The 21,783-nt window shown below is 45.0% G+C and overlaps 1 protein-coding gene across 2 annotated transcripts in view; it reads right to left on the reverse strand.

The window, feature by feature from the left end:
• The window catches only part of LOC119186889 (uncharacterized), a 47,361-nt gene extending 29,879 nt beyond the window's left edge, over nucleotides 1-17,482 (reverse strand). Inside the window, exons 1-2 of one of the 2 annotated variants that reach the window (XM_037435257.2) lie at nucleotides 17,324-17,481; nucleotides 3,413-3,445 (exon numbers count right to left, since the gene is read on the reverse strand). In XM_037435257.2, coding sequence (XP_037291154.2) covers nucleotides 3,413-3,445; nucleotides 17,324-17,441 — 151 coding nt within the window. In that variant the 5' untranslated portion in view covers nucleotides 17,442-17,481. Of the gene's footprint in view, nucleotides 1-3,412; nucleotides 3,446-17,323 lie in introns of both variants that reach the window. The other variant, XM_037435262.2, reaches the window with a different exon arrangement.
• Nucleotides 17,483-21,783: the final 4,301 nt, after the last annotated feature.

Consider the following 21,783-nt stretch of genomic DNA (forward strand, 5'->3'; position numbering starts at 1 on the left):
AGCAGTGGTTACCGGTTTTTCAAAAACGTGATAGTTGACGGACGGTGCACAGCAGTCCCAGATCCGGTTAGAGCAAGCTTAAAAGTCACACTCGAGCAACATAAATGCAATTTATTTGTACATGCAGTGATTTGTCTTTGCTCACATCACAAATTTCTGTCATAGAATCACGGATAAACGTTGCACACCTGATGTTTGTCATCATTCAGTGCCTATATGACAGTGTAATGAAGCGGAGTTCTTTGGCTATTTTGTTGTGACTATTGATTTTCCATGTACATGACTCTCTCAATAGACACATGAACTCCCTCTCAAAATATTTATACTCTCTTCGGAGAGCCCTGAGGCCCGAAATATAGTTAACATGTCTCCTTAAGATAATGAGGGCTGGGCAGAGATACTCAGAAAAGTATTCCAGAATACAGATATCAACATACGTTTGCTGGAAGCATAAAGTGGAGATATTGAGATATATTTGTCTTAGACTTGACGAGACGTTTTCGCAATATTTTACTGAAAAGACGAAAAAAAAATGATCCCGGTGCACAGATGCAACAATACAGGTGCAACAATATAAATACTGTTATAATTCGTTTCTCGGGATAATGATGTTCCATAAGTACAGTCTTTAGGTGCAGGATAATGCTGTGATTACCGTTTCAGCGCATTGAAACTTGCAAGTAAGTGTTACTCCTAACGGACACCAATGCATAAACAAAAATAGTATAGATTTGCACTAGACACACTTAAGCTCTGTTTTGCTGTGAATGTTGAGATAATTATGCTTTAGTGACAGTAGCTTAGACAATGTCGTTTCACTACAACACAAAAGACGCGCGAAGTCGCGAATTGGCTTACTGCCTAAAAAAAAAATGGGCACTCGGCACCAGCTCTGAGAGACAGCGACTTTAGTGAGTATTGATTCTTCCGTCAGCGGCATCAGGGGCTTCGCTGCATAGACAACTCTACGCGCGCGAAGAACCCTTCGCTGCCCTCACTTTGATTAGCGTAACGAAACAAGTATTGATTTTTCCTTTGAAAACACTTCATCTCAGTTTCGACAAAAAAAAAAACCTCAACGAAGTATTTGTCTCTTGCACGGTGTCCCGATATAATTGACAAATCGCAAAACTACTTATCTATAGATATATAGCTACATTTCAACCGTTTATCTATACAGAAACAGATACTCAGAAGCATCTCTAAGACACTAGTGCGTTCATAATTGAAAATTTTGTTGAAGCGCACTAAAAAACGGACGGACAGAAGAGGCTGACAAGGACAGCAGTTGCTCTCACAACTGAAGGTTTATTATTAAGAAAAAAAAATATTTACAGCGGATACATGGTCTTTCGCGCATGTGCATCAGAACAGGGTGCAACAGAAACCACTCTTGTCAGGAATACAAAAATTGTACGTATTATTCGTCATTTACTATATTTTACAAGTAGTAGGTGTCGAGATACGCGTACTTTTTATCATGCAGCACTATCGTAGCTTTGCTAACACAGTCATGTCCCCCCTTTGTCAGCCTCTTCTGTCCGTCCGTTTTTTAGTGCGCTTCAACAAAATTTTCAGTTATGAACGTAATCCAACAGGCCCAACTTGCCATCTTGCTGCAATACACTAGTGCGGTTCTCTTGTAACGCAATACTGCCCAGCCCTGAGGAGAGTCTTACACGAGGCAAATGAGTTGAGACTTGCGGCAAAGAGTAACCCACACTAATCTTTTTCTCACAGTGGACTTGAGTGAGTATCTCCCTTTCTTAGGAACAACTAACGAAGCCAACAAATGTTGAAGCCAAGGAAAGCAACTATCGATGCCATTATTTATTACCTTTAAGGGTATCGCGTACTGAATATTAATTAAATCTATAGAGCGATCAGAGCGGACTAGAAATCGCCCTTTGCGTCGGTGGGATCTGAATACACAGTTTTGGAATGCACATGCCTTCATTCAGTCATAGCTCAATGCGTAGAACATTAAACGCGTAATTCGAAGGTAGTGGGATCGTATCCCACCAAAGGAAAGGGTGATTTTTCGTCCACTTTACTTTTTTTGTGAATATTTACTATGCTACTAATAAAGGTAACAACGAAAGACCCCAATAGTTGTCTTCCTTTGCTAATACAGTTGTTAATTTCACTATAGTTGTGTCTGACATGGAAGCGAACCCCCTCGAACAATTCCTTCGTCTTTCTTTCTTGGTCACTTGCAAGAGTGTGTAGGCAGCAAACGTAATTGCAACAGTGCGTGACGTGATATAAGCAGAATTTCGCATCAACCTCATTGTTCTCAGTGAAAGGCCTCCAGCTTCAGTGCAAATAAAGCAGAGAACGAAAAAAAAAATGTCGCCAACTCAGCGCCGCTGGCTAGGTGCACGTTCTATTTCCTAATCCGTCCACGTTAATATTCTTAACTGAGCATAACTCGTATAGCTCTTAGTACTCTAACTTGGCAGGACGTATCTACGCCGTATGTACTGAAGCAGCTTGGTTAACGCACCGACTCTGTATTAGGGTACGCTGAGAGAATGCCTTGGCTGAGAATCACCGGAAATCGAATATTCGGCGCTCTCTTCACTTAAGTGCCGTCACAAGCAGTTGCTGAACGACGTGAAACATGACAGAAGCAATTATTCAGGAATAACTGTGACGACGCTAACTTCCTTTCTCATGTTGATAATTGACGTAAATTGGTAATTGTAGAGTGACGCCCTCTAGACGTGGTACAGGGGCTTAGAGAAGTTAGTTTATTGACCCGAGAGCAGCGCAGTCTACTTTGCTGGCAATCAGTGCCAATCACGACCTTCTCTTTTCTTTTCGTTCCATCTTTTTGTTCCACTATCTTTCTGCTCAAATTATATTGGCACCTTCATTACAGGACACAATGCTCTCTCCGACATACTAAACCCATTTACAACTTTAACGTAGCAAGTTTTCGAGCTGTAATTTTGTTGTACGTTCCCAAACAAATCTCCTGATGAATATGGGCGGACATCCCATCGCCATTTTCAAAGATGACTAGCAGGTCGGAAAATTTCTTCCGGCTGACCTCTCATCTTTTCTGTCACAATGAATCTATCCCTCCCTCTCTCTCTCTTTGGAAAATGTAAAGGCAGCAACAGCAAACTATTACGCATTAGAGGTCAGTAAATCTTGCAAAGTGTACTGAAAACCACACGTCATGCACCTGAATTAATATGTACCAAACAATTGCCCCTATACATGTTAAAACACACGCGAGCACTCGTTTTCTATATGGACCGACAACGGGTGCACAGAGCATGTATACTCCGTGGCTTGAAACAACTGCTTAACTATGTTAACCAACTCTCGGTGAGCACTCCAAACGCATGCCGGTGAGTACTTTCCGCAGAGCATGCCTCTGGCCTTGCGTGCACATACGTACCCACTCTGATAAAATGTGGAAACGCCACGGCGTCTGAAATTCAAATGAGCAACGGCATGTGAGACCAAGCACCCGCACCGAATGGTGTCTGCGTCAACAAAAACTATTTACATGTTGATGTGCGCGCTCGGCACTCGGTGGGTTGGGCTCATCTCCATTGCTAAAGCTGCGAGCTCACGGTTTACCATCCCAGTCTAGTTGTTCGTTTCTTTTTCCTAAGCGTTCAGTGTACATTAGAGATATCTCTTCATCTCATCGTAGTCACCCGACATCACTATGTAAACTCGGCAGAGGCCGAGCTGATTGAATTGATGTAACCGGATTCCTGTAGAACCCCCATTGTGCAACTGCCTTCGCAAATGACCCCACCCAATCACCCTCTTTACATTATTCAGAGCACAAGGTCCTTAGCTCTGCAAAGAAAACAATCAAGTCATTCATTCATTCATTCATTCATTCATTCATTCAACGCTTAGACACACGTGTGAAACCTAGCAAAATGCGATGGCATTAGGATGCTTCATCTTGATATTTAAGTGAAGCCATTTTTCATTGAAAAACACTTTGCCGTCACTTATCATCTAGAAAACAAGACAGTGCAAAAGTCACAGCAGCAGAGGAAAAAAAAAGAGCACAAACAGTGCTGACTTACGCCATGGGTTTATTTGTCTAATTCAGGGGTATCAAGCTCACCTCAGCTAGCAGACCGCTGTCACGAAAGTTAATCCATAGATGTGCTGGTATGTTGAAGGTCGTGGGAAGGGGAATGTTTATCAAAACGTCAGTTAGCGTTGCGATTTGAAAGAAGGCATTTTCCAAACCTCGCATATGGGTTATTTCTGAAGGGCATTTTGATGTTAGGTTTCGAGAAACACTTAGATAGCGATCCCCAGAATGTCTGAAATATCCAATCGGGACGTCATTTCTGAAGCGCAGTTTTACATCAATGTTGCCGTGTGTCGTAGATGTAAAATGATCATGAACCGGCACTCTCTCAATCCCTGCCCAAGCACTCGGTACAGCTGGTTATAAAAATAGCCTGAAACTTGCTGCCTATAATCTGTGTTCGCAACCGCGTGTTCTCTTGTTAATTTTTGTTAAACATCTAAAAACACACACGATTTTATTACGAGAGACGCCGTAGTGTAGGGATTCGGAAGTTTTGACCACCTGGGCTTCCTTAAACGTGCACCTAAATATAAGCACACAGGCCTCGAGCGTTTTCGCCTCCGTCGAAAATGCGGCCGTCGCGGCTGGGATTCGATCCCGCGACCTGCGGGCAGAAACGGATCCAGTCAGTCATTTTAGGGGGGAGGGGGCGATTGCTTAAAATAACACCGCCGGAAAGGGGGGCGTGATCATTACTTTTTGTTGTTTTTTTACTAGCACGAAAACTCCAACATAGCATAAATACCATTAATATGTGCTCTAAGGGATTCCACTCATTCGTCTTAATTGGTGATAGCAGGTGGACGGCAAGCACTTTAAAGAGGGGGAGGGGGTACTCACAGGCTTTGGGGGGGGGGCAATTGCCCCCCCTCCCCCTGGATCCGCCACTGCCTGCGGGTCAGCAGTCGTCAGTCGAGCAACGTAACCGCTAAACCACCATGGCAGGTCCTTTGTTAATTTTTGTGGAGCATGGTGGGGGGTAGCGGGTTTTCCCAAATTTGTGTGACACATACAAGCTATAGGAGTTCTACAGCAGAGCTGCTATAATCGAGATTTGCCTATATAGGCGTAGAGAAATACAAAAAGACCAATAGAATAAAAATAATAAATAATAAGATATTTATTTATTTACAATATGCTTTAGTCACAAAGGATCATGCAGGTGGTAAATTATATAATTGCAAGTTTACAAGCGCAGGGGGAGCCGTAAGGCACGCACAAGCTCACAGGAGAGGGATATTTTTTTACAATATACACTGAAGTCGCAAGGGTGCAGGGATAGTCTTATATAGTATAATGTAGTATAGTTTAGCATAGCATAATGTAGTGTAGTTTAGTATAGTATAGCCTAGCTAAGTCAAGACGATCTATAGGTGCTCACTAGCTCAGCAGTGACTCTGCGACCGTGCGCCACTTCGTGCAAGCTGTTCTTTTTGTTGTTATTGTTTCACAATTATTTTCTACGTGCAGTGACCAGACGGTGAGCCTCAAAAAAAATGCCGAAGACCAGCCACGTCTGCGCCACTCCTGAATGAGGCTAGTCAGAAAGTTTTTCTTTTTTTCGGGAAGGGCCCACTAGTTGAGGGCCTCAGAAATATCTATTTTGAGTATTTAGCATAGGCCAAACGCCCCCCTCCTTCCTCCCATCTTTATTCCATTTCGGGAGGGGGGGAGGGGAGGGCAGATTCAGGAGGGGCCTTAGGGCTACCCCTCCTCCCATTGGCTACGGGCATGTCCCTGACATATATTAAGGCAACATATATGAAAAAAAAAAGACAGTCGCGGTGCATGGGTGTGATGCGCGTTTGAGACTCCTGATCTATACCTTCGAAGTATGCATTGGCGATTCTCGTTGGTTGCTTTCATAATATATCATTGTTTCAGTGTTTCTGTTTTCTTTTTGTTAAAAAATACGCAAGTTAAACTAACCAACCAATGCGTGAACATAGCTCTCAATGCATGCACTGTCATAATTGTCTGGCTAATCTGTGCAACTTCTGTTCCTGTAGAACACGAACGTTGGTGGTGCATGAAGTATCGGTTAATAATAACTATAGGTTACTGATAATATAACGTGAGGAACATAGTATAGAGATCCCGGTTGCAGCGGCCACAATTTCAATGGAGGCTAAAATGCTTGAGGCCCGTGTTCTTACATATTAGTGCATGCTGGAGACCTCAAGGTGGTCAAGTTTCTCATGCCATTTGCTACGGCGTCTCTCATATTCATAGCGTGCTTTTAGGACATTTAAAATACAGCTAGCATAGTGATAACGCATAGCGACAAAAATTTGGGGACCCTTTATGTTCTTCTTTAGGAGTTGAACGTGATAGTGATATTCTGTTCTTAGTGCGTACTTCAAACACTTAGTGTATGAAGTATACTTTCGAACTTGCTATGCACCCACTATACGTCGCCTCACGGGTGCAGTGGCGTGTGTGCCTTTTGTAGTGGGTGGCCCTCTTAATACCATGAATTCATGATAATCACACTCTAACGCCCGATCGCAATGTACGCTTGTACCACGCATAATTAATGCGATAATAGGTGGTTGGTATGTGGGGTTTAACGTCCCAAAACCACCATCTGATTATGGAGACGCCGTAGTGGAGGGCTCCGGAAATTTAGACCACCTGGGGTTCTTTAACGTGCACCCAAATCTGAGCACACGGGCCTACGACATTTCCGCCTCCATCAGAAATGCAGCCACCGCAGCCGGGATTGGAGCCCGTGACCTGCGGGTCAGCAGCCGAGTACCTTAGCCACTAGACCACCGCGATAATAAATGTTGTAGTGTGAAGCATGTATGCAGGACGCGCGTCCGTAACGCGAGTTACTTTCACTGCATTTCCAAGCAGAGGAAGTCATTTTCACTGTATTCACAAGCAGAGGCGTGGCACTGTCATAGATCACCCGCTTGCCCCGCAAACGACGCGGGTTCCAATCTTACTCCAACCGGGATTTATCATTATTATTTTATTTGCATCTTTTTCAGTTTTTTCGGTGACGCAAGGATGATTATTTTTCGCTCACAACGAACGACACCGACGCCAACTCCGGAATTTCCGCGAAACGAGATCTTTGACACTATCGCGGTAATATTTTCCGCCTCCGAGCAAAGCGCATGATTTGACCGCCTAAGGTCGCCCTTTTATATTTTTTCGACGGAAAGAAGTGAAGTTTAGCTCCCCCACCCCTTTTTTTTTTCTTGTTACGCCAGGTTTTCAAATTTTTTTGGTGACGTCTACCAGAAAACAAGAAAATCTCCCCCCCTCCCCCCTCGCCCTTTCGAGGTTACAAGAGCAACCACCGGATTGTTCTGTTCTGTTCTGTTTTAACTGTTTTGCTGTGGAGAGGTTGAGGTGCCTATTGCCTCGGCTACTCCATATCACAAAGTTCTGCAGCGAAAAATAAAATAATAATACAGAACGGTACCCAAAAATTAACAATACAGAAAAGAAATAAAAAAAGAAAAAAACATAATAGCACACTGAAACCAGTTCAAATATCATGCCAATACACAGTTTTCTTCACGCAGTTCACACAGTCATAAACTGCTTACACGCACACCTTACTACTCTAGTGTCAGTATATACATGACCACATTTTACATAATACCCACCTCTGGCTGTCAGTCATAGGCACTTGTCCAGTCTGGTCTCCACTAAAAAGTCTGTCCGGAAGATTATTGCCTTTTTCAGGAGATGCATCTCAGGCCAGGCCATGGTCCAAGTAGTTTCTTTATTGTGAGGGGCCGTCTGTCCAAACTTGCTAATTTGTTCTTTAATTTTTCTCTTTCATTCGCGTATTTAACGCACTCCAAAAGAATATGGCGAATATTTTCTTCTGCATGACCACAATGGCATTCCGGTGAGTTGGATCGATGCGTCTTGTGCAGGAATCCGTTTGTGTATGCTACTTCCAATCTAAGTCAGTGGATCAATGTCTCTAGGTGTCGTGGGAGGTCTGTCGCTATGGAAAATTTTCTGTGTGGATCAACTTCATAAAGTACCGTTTCCTCAGATTTAGGGCTCTCAAACCACTTCTCCATCAAACAATGGTTAGCTCCTTGCGATATAAAATGCCGAATATCCGCCCCAGACATAGGGATTGCGCAATCCCGTCCTTCCTTCAATGCTTTCTTCGCGAGATTATCAGCATATTCATTTCCCTTTATTCCAATGTGGCTGGGTATCTATTGTAATACGATGTTGTGACCCTGCGATGAGGCATATTCCACAGTTTCTGCGATACATTGTGCTATTTCGCCATTTTTGTAAGGTGATCTCACATTTCTGATTAGCTGAAGAGCAGGTTTGCTATCAGTGCATATCACCCATTTTCGTGGCTCAGGATTCTCGCAGATAAGCTTAACTGCTTCAAAGATAGCCACCAATTCTGCTGTCGTCGATAAAGATTTGTGTGATAATTTGTACATCTTCTTTTTCTGAATTTCGGGTATAAAGACCGCACAGGCTGACGCTTCTTCTGTGCATGATTCGTCTGTATATATCTTCGTTTCTTCATTATGCATTACATGAAGCTGATGAAGTACCAACTGTGCCGCTACTAGAGGTGCCATGTCTGCTTTCTTCTCTATGCCGTCTATTTCCCGGATAACGTTGAGAAGTGGCAGCGTCCAAGGTGGTTTTGAAGGTTTCCATTGTTTAAATTCTGGTACTACTGCTTGAAATGATGATATAGTATCCTGTAGTCTCGTTGCCGTCCTTTGTGTTAGTGCACCAGATTGATTACGCATTACAGCATTGTGCTTGTGCGGCCACCTCACGGAGAGGCCCTTAGTTCCGCACTTGTTTTGAGGGTTCCCTGAGCAATGGGCGACCTGTCGCGACGAACAAGAAACGGGCACGCAGAGCTCCCCACCGAGATCGGAGTCCTTAGAGGCGGAGTCAGTTGGAACTTAATAAAGACGGGCCTTGGATGCGGTCGAGTCAAGGCCGCGGCTGCTATATCGCGCACCGGGCCTGTGGGGCCCTACTTATACGTCCTTCAAAACGCTTTCGGCAATTTCATGCGACCGCCGCAGCTAGTTGTGGTGCGGGCCCTTGCGAATGCAGACATATTTCAAGTCACTGCATAACCGCGGTGCCCAATGTCTCTCTATATTTTTCTTTGTTTCCTGCGACTGCTTGTTCTTTTCTACTCACACGTTTTTGGTACGGTCGTGCCATTATTGAGGTTCTCCTCTGGAAATTTCGCAAGACCGCTAAGATTCCATTACTTCAACGATATTTGCTGGACAGCCCCCGCACTGACTCCTCCATACTATAAGGCGCGATTCCGTGAGTTTGGAAGGTCACACAGTCGTCAGGGAAGCTGTTGGGAAATCGAGAAATCGGTCCGCGAGGTGTTACGCCATGAGTATACATGACGAATGCGCAACGCCAGAACTGCACGAAGAGAGTCACACTGATCAGAACAGTCGCTGCTTCCTATACAGTCTTTGTATTCTCCTTGTTCTACATCGTCTACACCGTATACGCTGCCAGGCATTCGGCGAACTGCAGCTGTTTGGTGAAAATCAATATCCCGATTTCTACTTGCACTACACCGTCTCTTCTTGCGGCATGCCGATGGCCAGTTCCTGAATAAGCCGCACGCAGCCTCACAAACGACCCCGCCAGCTGCCGTCTCATTTACTTAACCAGGCTGACGCGAAAGTTGTCCGTACTTTCCTTTGAGAAAGAAATGCTGAAGAATTTATTATTACGACTAGTGCAACCCTTCAACCACTCTTGAAGAATAGGTAGCACTGAACTTGAGTGGGGCACTGAGATTCGTTTTGTTTCTACTGCAACAGCGCTGTTCAAGAGCTAGTTTTGACTTGTCCGTTCTTTCTGTTACACGGACCGCGACTGTTAGTATCATCTCATTGAACCATAGCTTTCCTGTCACAAGTACTGAGAGAGAAAAAAAAAGCTACGCTGTATTAAGTGGTCCAACGTATAGTAAGTGCCTTGTTATCGGGGAGTTATAGTCATTCGCTTAAAAATTAAACTTCAGATGTGGTGTGAAGACAAAAGAAATTACATTCTGAATTATGATGTGCCGAAAACAGAATATAATTGAGGCACACCGTAATGAGACATTTCGAATTTCTTTTGTGTTACGTCCGCATTGGAATACGACCAGCCTGGCCGGTATTGTATTTCGTCATCATTCTTGGGGAGGGTAACGGTTGCATGATCGATGTCGAAGAGCTATAGCATAGCACGCGAGGAGCTTATGTAAAATATCAAACTATGTATTACTGAACACAATATTGAACCTCCACATGTAATAGCGGTGTATATATCTGTGGGTAATCTTTGGAAATTATTTCTATTTACTTTAATCTTGTGTAGAGGGAGCTTGTATTGCGACAAAAAAATAGATGACGCAAACCACCAGGGAAGAATAAGCTTCAGAAAAGAGCATTAACTTGCCATTGACGTTTATTTGAAACGAAGAAGATAGTAATACCATCGTATCAATATCGTGCATATACACATGTCATCCAACAAGAGATTATAGAGATTATACGCGTCAATCTTACAGCATCAAAAATTAATCAAATGATCGAGCATCCAAATGTGTAGAATGAAAAGCCACCTCATTACCTTGCAACGCCAAAGATGGGACACTGGCGCACTTATCTTCGGATTTCCTGATCAAATACACCTCGACTATTTCGCGTTCTGTTTTTGTTGTTCTTTTTCGCAAAAAAAAAGTGTTCTGAAATAAACGCGTGCAACCACACTGCTTGGAATGCTGGTTTGCGTTTAATTTTTTTTTTACAATCATGGACCAACTCACCCAAGCCAGGTATTGTTTCAGCTTGTATTGGATCAAACGTTGCCCTGTTGTTACATCACACTTTCTTTTGGGCTTTTGCGCGTGTAAACTGAGTGAAAGTGTGATGAAAGTAATAAGATATTAAAATTTCATTCTAGTCTCCACACAAATTAGAATTTTAACGTTAATGTTGCCGCGAACCATGATTTTTTGTTTGTTTCGTTATGCGTACAGTTTATAGCACCCATCCGCGCCAGGCTGCATCTTATGGATGTTCAAAGCGAAGCGTCAGCTGCCTTCTTTCTCTCTGACATGTCACGCGGGATATCCGATTTGATAGGAACACTCTTTCACCCTGATGTCGCGAAATGAATGTAATGTCTACCCGGCGGTTGTTATCACGAGGTGGCTCTCCTTACGAGACGACCGGTATGTCTACTGGGTGGTTCCACAATGGGTAACGCGGATGTAAAGATGCTCGCAAAAAGAACGGCACGGCTTTCATGAACTCTCGTCTATGCACATCTCTTTGTTGGCTGTTTCTTCGACGCTTGCAGTCACTCTAATAAACTATGTTTGCTGAACGAACCCTGATGGTGCGTTTCACGGATGTTCAGTGGCATTAAAACACACTTGGTAATTGCCAAAGCATAATGCTCTACCATTTCTAGGCATGCAGCTAAATCTGATGGATAAACGCTGCTGCTGCATGTATATAGCCCAATAACAGAAAAGCTGGCTCAAAATTTTAGATCTTCGAACTCAAGACTGGAATTAAAAAATGTGTTTTCTTCATTCTCGTTCTCGACTCCCTAAGTCATTTTTTCACCAACGTTCAAGTTCTTTGTTCAAAACAATTAGAGCACACAATACAGCGAATTTCTCAGACAGTATTAAGGCATAAAAACTATAGCTAGGCGTATAGAATCCGGGATGTCTATCGGCCAAACGAATTGAGAACGTGCGGAGGAAGCACTAACTGTTGTAATCCCATATGCGCACAAGCTGACGCACGGCCTCAAAAATGTAGATTGGAGGTCAGAGGTAAGCGTTATTTGTTGGTCCCTGACGATGGCAACGAAATTTGTGGGACGAATAGAAAGACAATTGTCAGCGAAAGCTTCTGGCGCTAACAAGAGAAGTTCCGAAATAACGCTTACTTCTTCTACTGCGTGTATGTGGGCGTTTTTTGTCAGCTTCAGTTTTCCTTTCAGGCCCGTTTACATAGGCCGAACGGGCATATGGGCAAATATTAGATTATCACAACACAAGCGCTCACTACAGAAGCTAACGAGCATTCGCGGTGTATAGCACCGCACTGTATGCACAAAACATCGGAGTTCTTTGCCGCCTGTTCTTTGCTGATACCATAATCCTTTACACACGAGGTAACGAGACGGTGAGGGAGATTATTGAGACATACAGCATAGATAGAAAAGTGGCCCTGTGCTTTAGATTACCCTCACTGGCTATATGTCACAAAGAAAATGCTTTTCTGAACTGCTACTTGCTGGTGTGCGTAATGGTGTTTTGACAGCATCAAGCTGGTTTCTTTTCCTTTCTTTCTTTTTAGGAGCGAAGCTCCTTAAGACCTCACGATGTCCGCCGTCTCCCGTCTGTCCGTAACACGTAACCTGCAACTTATAAGCAACAGAGGGCGCTGTGGTTAATTGTAGATGTGATGGCGCTGCTGTCAACGATATATATATATATATATATATATATATATATATATATATATATATATATATATATATATATATATATATATAACCACGTTCCATACCACACATTCTCTTCTCTTATATGGACGAAGACGAACGCAGGAAAGCGCGACGTGCTGTGTGTCAGCGTCGCCGTCGACGGGAAGCTACCGCGGAGACAAAAGAGAAGGAAGCTGATGCAGAGCGCTGACGGCGACAACAAAGTTCTACACCACAGACTAGGGCTAAGGAAGCAAAAGGTAAGCGGGAAAAACGCCAAGCTGACGCGCAGTTGAGACAACTTGAAGCGGATGCGAGGCGGCAATACCGACAAGAAAATTCTACACCAGAGATGATAGCTAATGAAGCTGTGATTATGAAGTCAAAACGTAACCCGGAACCTCATATCAGCTATAAGAATCACCGCTATATCACAATCGGTCTCAGCACTATCTCTTTGAATAAAAAAATATATAAGTATCACAACCACAATCAGTCTGAGTACCATCTCAACTTTAATCACAATAATCACCTCCGAAAGCTTCGCCTCATAATTATTTTCAAGCAGCTTGAAACGCAGTGATTTTTTTTTACAAGGTAGGTTCTCGCTAACCCGTGTAGCTTCTACGAAACATTATCGTCCGATCGAATTCGGGCTAGAGGCTGGAAATAGTGAAGTGCGTGCGTCCACACTGAGTCAAACTTATAAGCTATAAAGTGTGAAACCTACGTTCAGGTTGATGGAAATAAACATATGCCTGGCTGAGAGCGGAGCCACACGCGCCACATCTGCATCCCGTCGCGAGAATCTCTATAACAGCGCTTCCGGACAGCTAATCCAGGCCGTCTCGATCGCTCGACTCCGGAGTCAAGACGCGGCCGTGAACGCACCACGTAACCCTCTTCCGTGACGCTTGGCCGGCTCTCCACGGATCAGCGACACACGGGCTTTCACAGTGGCGAGGCATTTTCGCCTTTCTCTCTTTCCTTGCCAAGCGGCTAGAATGCAGCAGGGATCGTCTGAGCTGGCGCCCAAAATAAAAGCGGTCCCCTCCCCGGCCGTGCACAGATGCGGGTGACACTGAATTTATTTCCGGCGGGAAAACACAGCGCAGTGCTCAGGGACGCTGCCGTGTGCGATGCGCGCGCGAGTGTGACTTGCGCGGCGGCGCGAGTTGACGCAAAAGTGTACGGTGAGATCAGTTGCGTAACCACTCACTGACACGACGTGGCTAGGGCAGGTGAGACCTGTGGCAAAGAGTGAAAGGGAGGAAGAGACAGCGAGAGCCTGTTTGAAAGCAAGCGCTCGTGACTTACGCGTCTCGCCCTCTCGAAGAGCTGCCTGCCGTTTTAATTTCCATTCCGGGACGCCATGAAGCTATACGCTGAAGCTGCATATCTCGTCGTCGTGTATACGTACGCGTATACACCTGTACTTTATCACGTGTGTGGCACAGCTCACACTCTTAAAAGGAACCAGTACTATACTTATCATAGTTCGGTGTAACTTCCCGACAGAAGTAAAAAAAAAGTTTGTGCCTCTGGAGGAGAACGTTACGTGCAAAAGAATAATAAAAAAGAAATGACGCAAAGTTCTGTATGTGTTCACCTAATATGACTCGTAAATGAAAGCCTTTTTCTTCTTCTTCTCCTTCCTCGATGTATTCATCTTTCTACGCTCACCGCCAAAACCTTTTGAATCTAACATGGTTTCATAACGCCTCCGAGATTGGAGGCACTGCAGGATATATCTGCGCCTCATCTCGTTTTGCATTGCTTCGGTGATGGACTCGTCTTTCACCAAGCCACGACGTATTGTGATGATATTCGCGTTATGTGGCCTCATGATAATGTCATAGTGGTATCAAAAATTTCACTGATATCTGGCGTCATGAGGACGTCATGCTGTGACGTAAACACTCGATAATTTTTTTGCATTGCTTGCGTTGACAGCGCCGACGGTCCATTTTTGCATTTGATAAGGCACGTAAAGATCCCGCCTAAATCACAAGAAGCGTAAGCAACCGAATTATTCTCATGGTAAATGCGTATGATATTGCCGTTGATTAAGTGCTTTATCTGTGGGCGTGGTGAATAGAAATTTCAGTTGATAGCCAGCACTGATGACGCCGGTTCCTTTCTAATTTTCTGTTCGTGTGCGTGCGCTCTTTTAAGATGGTGTTATCTGCCCCATGGTGCCGAAATTTTCACCCTCATACAATGAAACCACGAATCGAGGACACTCCCTCAACGTTGTGAAATCGCGTCAATAGTCTCAACGTGCTGGCTTGCTGTGCGCACAGCCGAGTTTAAAGGGAAACGCGCGCCCTTTCTCCTACGCGTCGTTGTCTTCCCTCTATTCCGGCCGTGCTCGAAGTAAATGCTTAAGGAAAGTGTCACATGTTCGGGAAATGCTCCAAATATGAAAAATCTCGCGCATCTACGTGGGGTGTTTTTGAGGGTGTTTTATCCCACCTGATGATGTCTGCAAATAGTCAACGAGGAGTACTGGATGGCTACATAAAGTATCTCCCAGCAATTAAAAAATGGTCAGCCTGTGACTCGGTGGTTGGAGCAGTGGGTAGCGATGCTAGAGAGACCTCAAGTTGAGATCCCGCAGTCTGAACTTTCGTTTGCTCATGTACACATTCACTGCGCTGACGTCATTTGTGTGTGTGTGTCATTGGCGTAGCCGGGGCATGTTTGGAAAATTCATGCCCCCCCCCCCCCATTTTTTTTCCCAATTTATATGTGTATACACGCACACACGCGCGTATATATATGCTATGTACATACCCACACGCACGCACGCACGCACACACACACACCCGCACACACGCGCGCACACATAAAGTGTGGTTGTAACTCCGAAAATTTCTAAGTGCGCCTCTGGTGTGCGTGTGCGCGCACGCGTGCCTACAACGGTGGCTGCAGGGAGGAATGGAGGGGGAAAGGGCAATATGTAGTTCGCTAATCTATTCCATTCACACAAAATGACATCGGTTAAGAAACCTGATTGATTTGTGGGGTTTAACGTCCCAAAACCACCATATGATTATGAGAGACGCCGTAGTGGAGGGCTCCGGAAATTTTGACCACCTGGGGTTCTTTAACGTGCGCCCAAATCTGAGCACACGGGCCTACAACATTTCCGCCTCCATCGGAAATGCAGCCGCCGCAGCCGGGAATCGAACCCGCGACCTGCGGGTCAGCAGCCGAGTACCTTAGCCACTAGACCACCGCGGCGGGGCCGGTTAAGAAACCTCTATCTTTAATTATTAACGTGTACATACAAGCCTGCACGATTTAAAATAAGTTGTACCTTCAGAATATAGTTTTATTAAATGTGTGCCATCGTCTAGAACGAAATCACGGAGAATGAAAAAAATCTATCAGTATTCCCAGATTTTTCTAGCTTTCTATTCTCACTCTCTTTTTTTTTTTACGCGACTGTTCACGCTGCGACCTTAGGAGTGATTTCTACACATATTGTGACACAACTCATGTGCATCAAGGCGTTATAACCAAAGTACGACATTGAAGCGAGCTTCGACAAAGTCCCGCTTGAGTCAGTTTCCCTGCCATGCGTGACGGCGTACGTGTGCAGCCAGCTCGTCAGTCAACATTCCAGAAACGCGAGAGCGCTGGCCGCAGCTTGCATGATGCCGCGAGTACGGCGCGTGTTAATGAAGGGTAAACACGCCTTCGCGCTGTTTACATAATCTGAGTGCTTTCGGCGAGTTGCCTTTCGTTGCACTGCTTTCTAAGCGGGGCGAAATCTTGGCCCTACGATTACATCCCTAGCCTGCCCTACCATGCAACTAACATCGCTGTTCCCGCTCTTTCCGATTTTTAATCAAATCAAATCAAATCAAGTTTTGTTATTTCATAATACGATGTAAAAAAAAGAATATACAGAAGGCGGTCCCGTAGTATACACTTCAATGGGACCTCCTATGAAATGTAAACGTAAGTAGGCTTGGCCACATCATCCGCCTAATTCTCACAAACATAGGCGGACATAAGAACAATATTTGCTGTACTAGACAGCACACCACGACACCAGAAATGTTACCAATGAGCGAATGATCAAAAGTGGAACGGTATATTCCTTAAATATAAAACTTTCCGGAAAAACTGTAGAGTTTAGGAAGAAGATATAACTGAAAGAGGCAACGAGTAAATTTCTTTTCCAAGACGTGCCCGGCTAAACTAGGCATTTTATTTGATAACGTCACAGACACTTAGTTCGTCGAACATATCCGAATAATAACTTTGATTCTCTAAAAGAAATCAAGATCTTCGCTATAAAAATTGTGCATCCTGGTATGAAGTATTGCTATTTCTAGCGACAGTCTTCATAGGAAACAGTCATGATTTCATTCTGTAAAAACAAGAGTCTTTCAAACACTTTTTTCGAATATCGCCAAAAGATAGCGCATTGTGCCGAACGTATGACGCCGGAGTGTGCACCGCATCTTTTGATGCTAATAAACCATGCCACAAACTAGAGCACCGTTTACCGTTGGTGCTCGTTGCGAACCTACTTCCGTATTGACCTTGAGGAGGAACAAAGAGGAACTAAATATTCGCGCGTGGGTGTCGCGTCCTATAGCGCGCGCGCGCGCGTCCACAGCTGGAAACTACTACGAGGTGAAACGAAACCGCGCCAAGGTGACGAGATTCTGTAGAAGAAAAGCGCGCAGCCTGACACGGTGAGAGAAAAAAAGAAACGGGACTCACAAGCGAAAGCCGGCAGGACTGTGAGGGCGACGTATATCCATAGCATGTGATGCATCCTGCTGTTGCTGCTGTGCGATTCCGGGCCTGTTTGGAACAACGAGTGGCTCGAGTCCTTCATTAGAGGCGAGACGCGCTGTGACGACGATTCGAGTGCGCGCGTCGCGCCACCTCGCCTCCCCCGCGCGGGACGGTCCCGTACGCAGCCACGTGGCACGGTGCCAACAAGCGGGCAGACCGCGCGGAGCGCCAACAAGGGCGGGGGCAGCTTGCGTTGCCCGCTTCCAGTTTTGAGACCATGGTGCACGAGTGTTTGTTCGTGGCGTCCAGCACGATGGAAGCAGGGGTGGGGGAAAAGGGCCCTCGATCATCCAAGGGAGTCGCCAAATCAGCCCCGCATATTTACTCGGCCGAACTTCTGCTGTCATTGTTCTTGTGGTATCCATAGGCGCGCGTGAAATTCAAGAATACGTGACCTGACGTCATGCTCTGGAATAATACTGTAACATAACCTTTTTCATGATTTTTTGTATCGAATATCACGGTTTATTCAATAAAATGTTCAGTTCGCTGTCAGCGCCTGCCCTCGTGTTGCCTTCCTTCGTCCTGTATCCAGCCTGTTTTTTTATTATTTTATTATTACTATGTGCGAACTAACCCACCTTTCGCTGCGCACTCAATGTTGTCTATAAGGGGGTTGGTGGGGTAGGGGCTAGTGTCGTCACAGCACCCCACCCCCTTCACTGTTTTTTTGATTCTGAAAGAAAAACACAACGAAACTGTGTTCTGTGCTTAGAGATGCCCGAATATAGATAAGAATGCACACACTCCAAGTAATGGCGTACTCACCGAGGACAATCAAGTCGTCGCGAGCGAATTGATTGAAACAAACTATCGTAGTGTCCGTCACCTTCTTTCAATGCTAAGTTTCTGATTTGTACCGTTCTCACGCGTCGTCTGCATCCTTCGGAAAGTGATAGAACGATACGTTAATTGCCATCTTTCCACCGCGATGACAAACAAGCATTGCGGCACATTGCAACGGTCTTTGGACATCGCTTTCCTCTTTTTCGGGGTCGTTCTTGCGGCATGTCGACAATAACGGAACTATGCGGCCGCTTCTCAACGCGCGCAACGTGGTAACATGTCTCCTTTCAAGGTTGACTCTCCGTTTCCAGATGCGGCCGCGCTAGGTGGCGAGTGCCTACTTAGAGTAGCGATCGACACGCCTCCGCTGTCCATGTGACGGGACGGGTCGCAAGTGGCAGTTCTTTCATATATTACACATTAGCTGCTCACGCGTGCGTTTCTGCGCATGTAGACGTTCCTTCTTCGTGTTTCCGCTTACACGATTCGCTACTAGCTCACCAAGATCAACAGAGAGCTGACTCCCGTATATATACACTTCCGTTAGAACTCATGTATGTAAATATCTGCTTTTAATATCAGACTCCTTTCTTCGTTCTTGTGTCTGCATAAAACTGCACATTCAGTGAATATTCGCGTGCGTTTACCATCGCAATGATCCAGTGAAAGATTGGGCGGTGGTCACACACGTGCGCAGATGGGACAGGGTTAAGCACAAAACGTAGCCGATAATTTGGGAGGTCTCCGAACTAAGTTACGACCCTACGAGTAATATTCAGCGAATCGGGTCGAATACGCAAGGTTCACCCTGACTCGCTTCTTATGGATGCGAACAGCATATAGTCGGGGCTTGTCCCTTGTCCATCGTCGAAGCCCCGCTAGTACTCGGAGCGCCCACTAAATGGCTTTGCAGCAGAGCGCTCTTCTGATAGAGGAAAGACAGCAGGCATTGATAGAGGATGAGGGGGTGCTGGGGGAACTGCAGAATGGGTTTCGAAAACACAGGAGGTTGGAAGACAATCTGTTCTCACTGACGCAGTGCATCGAAATAGCAGAAAAGGAACACAGGCCCCTGTGGCATTTTTGGATATCAAGGGAGCGTGTGATAGTGTGGTTCAAGAGGAATTGTGGGGAATACTGGGCACACTAGGCGTAGAACATGTAGTCACTAATCTTTTAAAGGATATCTATAAAGATAACAAGGTAATTATAAAGTGGGAAAAACAGGTATCCAAGCCTGCAGAGGTAAAACGGGGGCTTAGGCAGGGGTGTCCCCTGTCACCCTTATTATTCATGATGTACCTACAAGGATTCGAGGCCAAATTAGAGGGAAGTGGACCGGGCTTCAGCCTCTCTTTCGTCAAACAAGGAAAACTCATTGAACAGGCATTGATGTACGCAGATGATATAGTGCTAAAGGCCGACAACAAGGAAGATTTGCAGAGATCAGTGTACATCTGCGGTAATGAGGGCGATAGGTTAGATTTCAGATTCAGTAAGGTAAAATTAGCAGTCATGATTTTTAATGACAATGAAGGTAGTGAGCTTAGAATACAGGAGGTCACGCTAGAGATAACAGATAAATACAAATATCTGGGCGTATGGATAAGCAATGGGGCCGAGTACCTAAGGGAACACGAAACATACGTGCCGACTAAAGGTAACAGGAATGCAGCAGTAATGAAAAACAGGGCACTGTGGAAATACAATAGGTATGATGTGAGAAGAATATGGAAAGGGGTCATGGTTCCTGGTCTGACGTTCGGCAATGCGGTCTTGTGCATGAGATCAGAAGTTCAAGCAAGATTAGAAATTAAGCAACGTAGAGTAGGTAGGCTTGCCTTAGGAGCTCACGGGAATACACCAAATCAGGCAGTACAAGGTGACATGGGATGGACATCATTTGGGGGCAGGTAAGCTAGCAGCAAGATAAAATTTGAGAAGCGATTAAGAGAAATGGGGAGGAGCGTTGGGCTAGGAAGGTATTCAGCTACTTGCACATGAAGAATGTCGATACAACATGGAGGAAGCGAACCAGAAAATTGACTGGTAAATACTTGGAAAACAGCAGAGGGCCAAACCAAAAAGAATTTTCGGTTAAGAAGAAGGTGAAGGAAGCTGAGACCGATATGTGGAGAATTGGTATGATTAAGAAGTCCGCACTAGAGATCTATCGAACTTTTAAGCAGGAAATTGCCAAGGAGAGGATCTATGATAATACTCGGGGTAGTTCTTTACTGTTTGAGGCCAGGACGGGAGTATTGCGAACTAAGACATATCGGGCCAAATACGAAGGAATAGACACGGTATGCAGAGCGTGTGGAGAGGAAGAAGAAACTGCCGAACACTTTATTTATTTATTTATTTTCAAATACTGCAGCCCAATGCAGGGCTATTGCAGGAGTGGGGTACATACAGTTGGAAAGAATATGAGTAATATCAAAACAAGTTCTTCATCAGAACAAATCACAACAATTATCGCCACATTCTAAGTACAACCGGGTACACAAATGAAAAAAAAGAAAAAAACTTGATAATGTTCTGGAAAGGGCGTCACCCTATAGTTCAGGATGATGGCGCAGAGTTTTTCAAAGCGTTGGGGTTTAGGGTCAGGGAGGGCAAAATAGACTTTAAGCGGGTAGAATTAACTAGAAAGGAGGTTATCTGATTGGTGGCAAAAGTCAAGGCACGAGTGAAAATTAAACCTTTCACTGCAAAGTACGAATCCTCAGCCTGACTATTTAAGGGAAAAAATAAATCTAGTTTTTGGTTCTTAAGTATTACGGCTTGGGGGCGCTAGCCACCACCCGATCTAAAGGGTACAGCCATATCCATTCATCCATCCATCTTATTCACTCCGCTGAGCGCTCTGGTATGAGTGGAGACCACTAGCGGTGCTTTGCTGCGCTTTGTGTACCAATAGATATGGCGGATGAGTCGAGAGAAAGGCTTTGAGGTGGTGGAAATAAACAGAGAGGTGCATAGGTGGGGTGGTTTTCAACGAGACAGAATTCACTTCGATGGGCGGCTAGGTCATGAGGTGGGCTGGCGACTTGTAGAACGCGCGGTAGCTTTTTTGGGGGGCAAGCGAGCCCTTCGGGGTGCAGGATAGCTAGTAGCGAGGAAAAAAACCAGGGAGACTCTTCGACAGGTGTTATGGACAGATACGATTCCAAAGTGGCACCAATGTCTAAGATAGGTAGAGTCCGGGGCATAAATAGACGTAGCCACGAGCGCCGAGCCCATTCAGACATAGGGTATATTAACATGCAGGGTGGTAGGAACAGGCTGAAGTGGGAAGAGATAGAAGAACAGCTAAGGGAAGAGAGGCCGATGGTATACGGTTTTGTAGAAACACATCTCAGGGACATGGAACAACCTCCGAACAATCCGGACTACGCGTGGGAATATTGTAATAGAACAGAAGGCAGCAGAAAGAAGGTGGTATTGGGGCATTCATTCATAAAAGTACAGACTGGCAAAGGGTCAAGCAGGAGTGCAAGGAACATTTATGGCTAAAAGGGAAAGTGGCAGGTCAAATGACACTCCTTGGTTTCGTGTACTTGTGGACGGGAGCAAAAGCCAGAGAGGAAAAC

The sequence above is a fragment of the Rhipicephalus microplus genome, chromosome 1, assembly GCF_043290135.1.
Source record: "Rhipicephalus microplus isolate Deutch F79 chromosome 1, USDA_Rmic, whole genome shotgun sequence".
Lineage (NCBI taxonomy): Eukaryota > Metazoa > Arthropoda > Arachnida > Ixodida > Ixodidae > Rhipicephalus > Rhipicephalus microplus.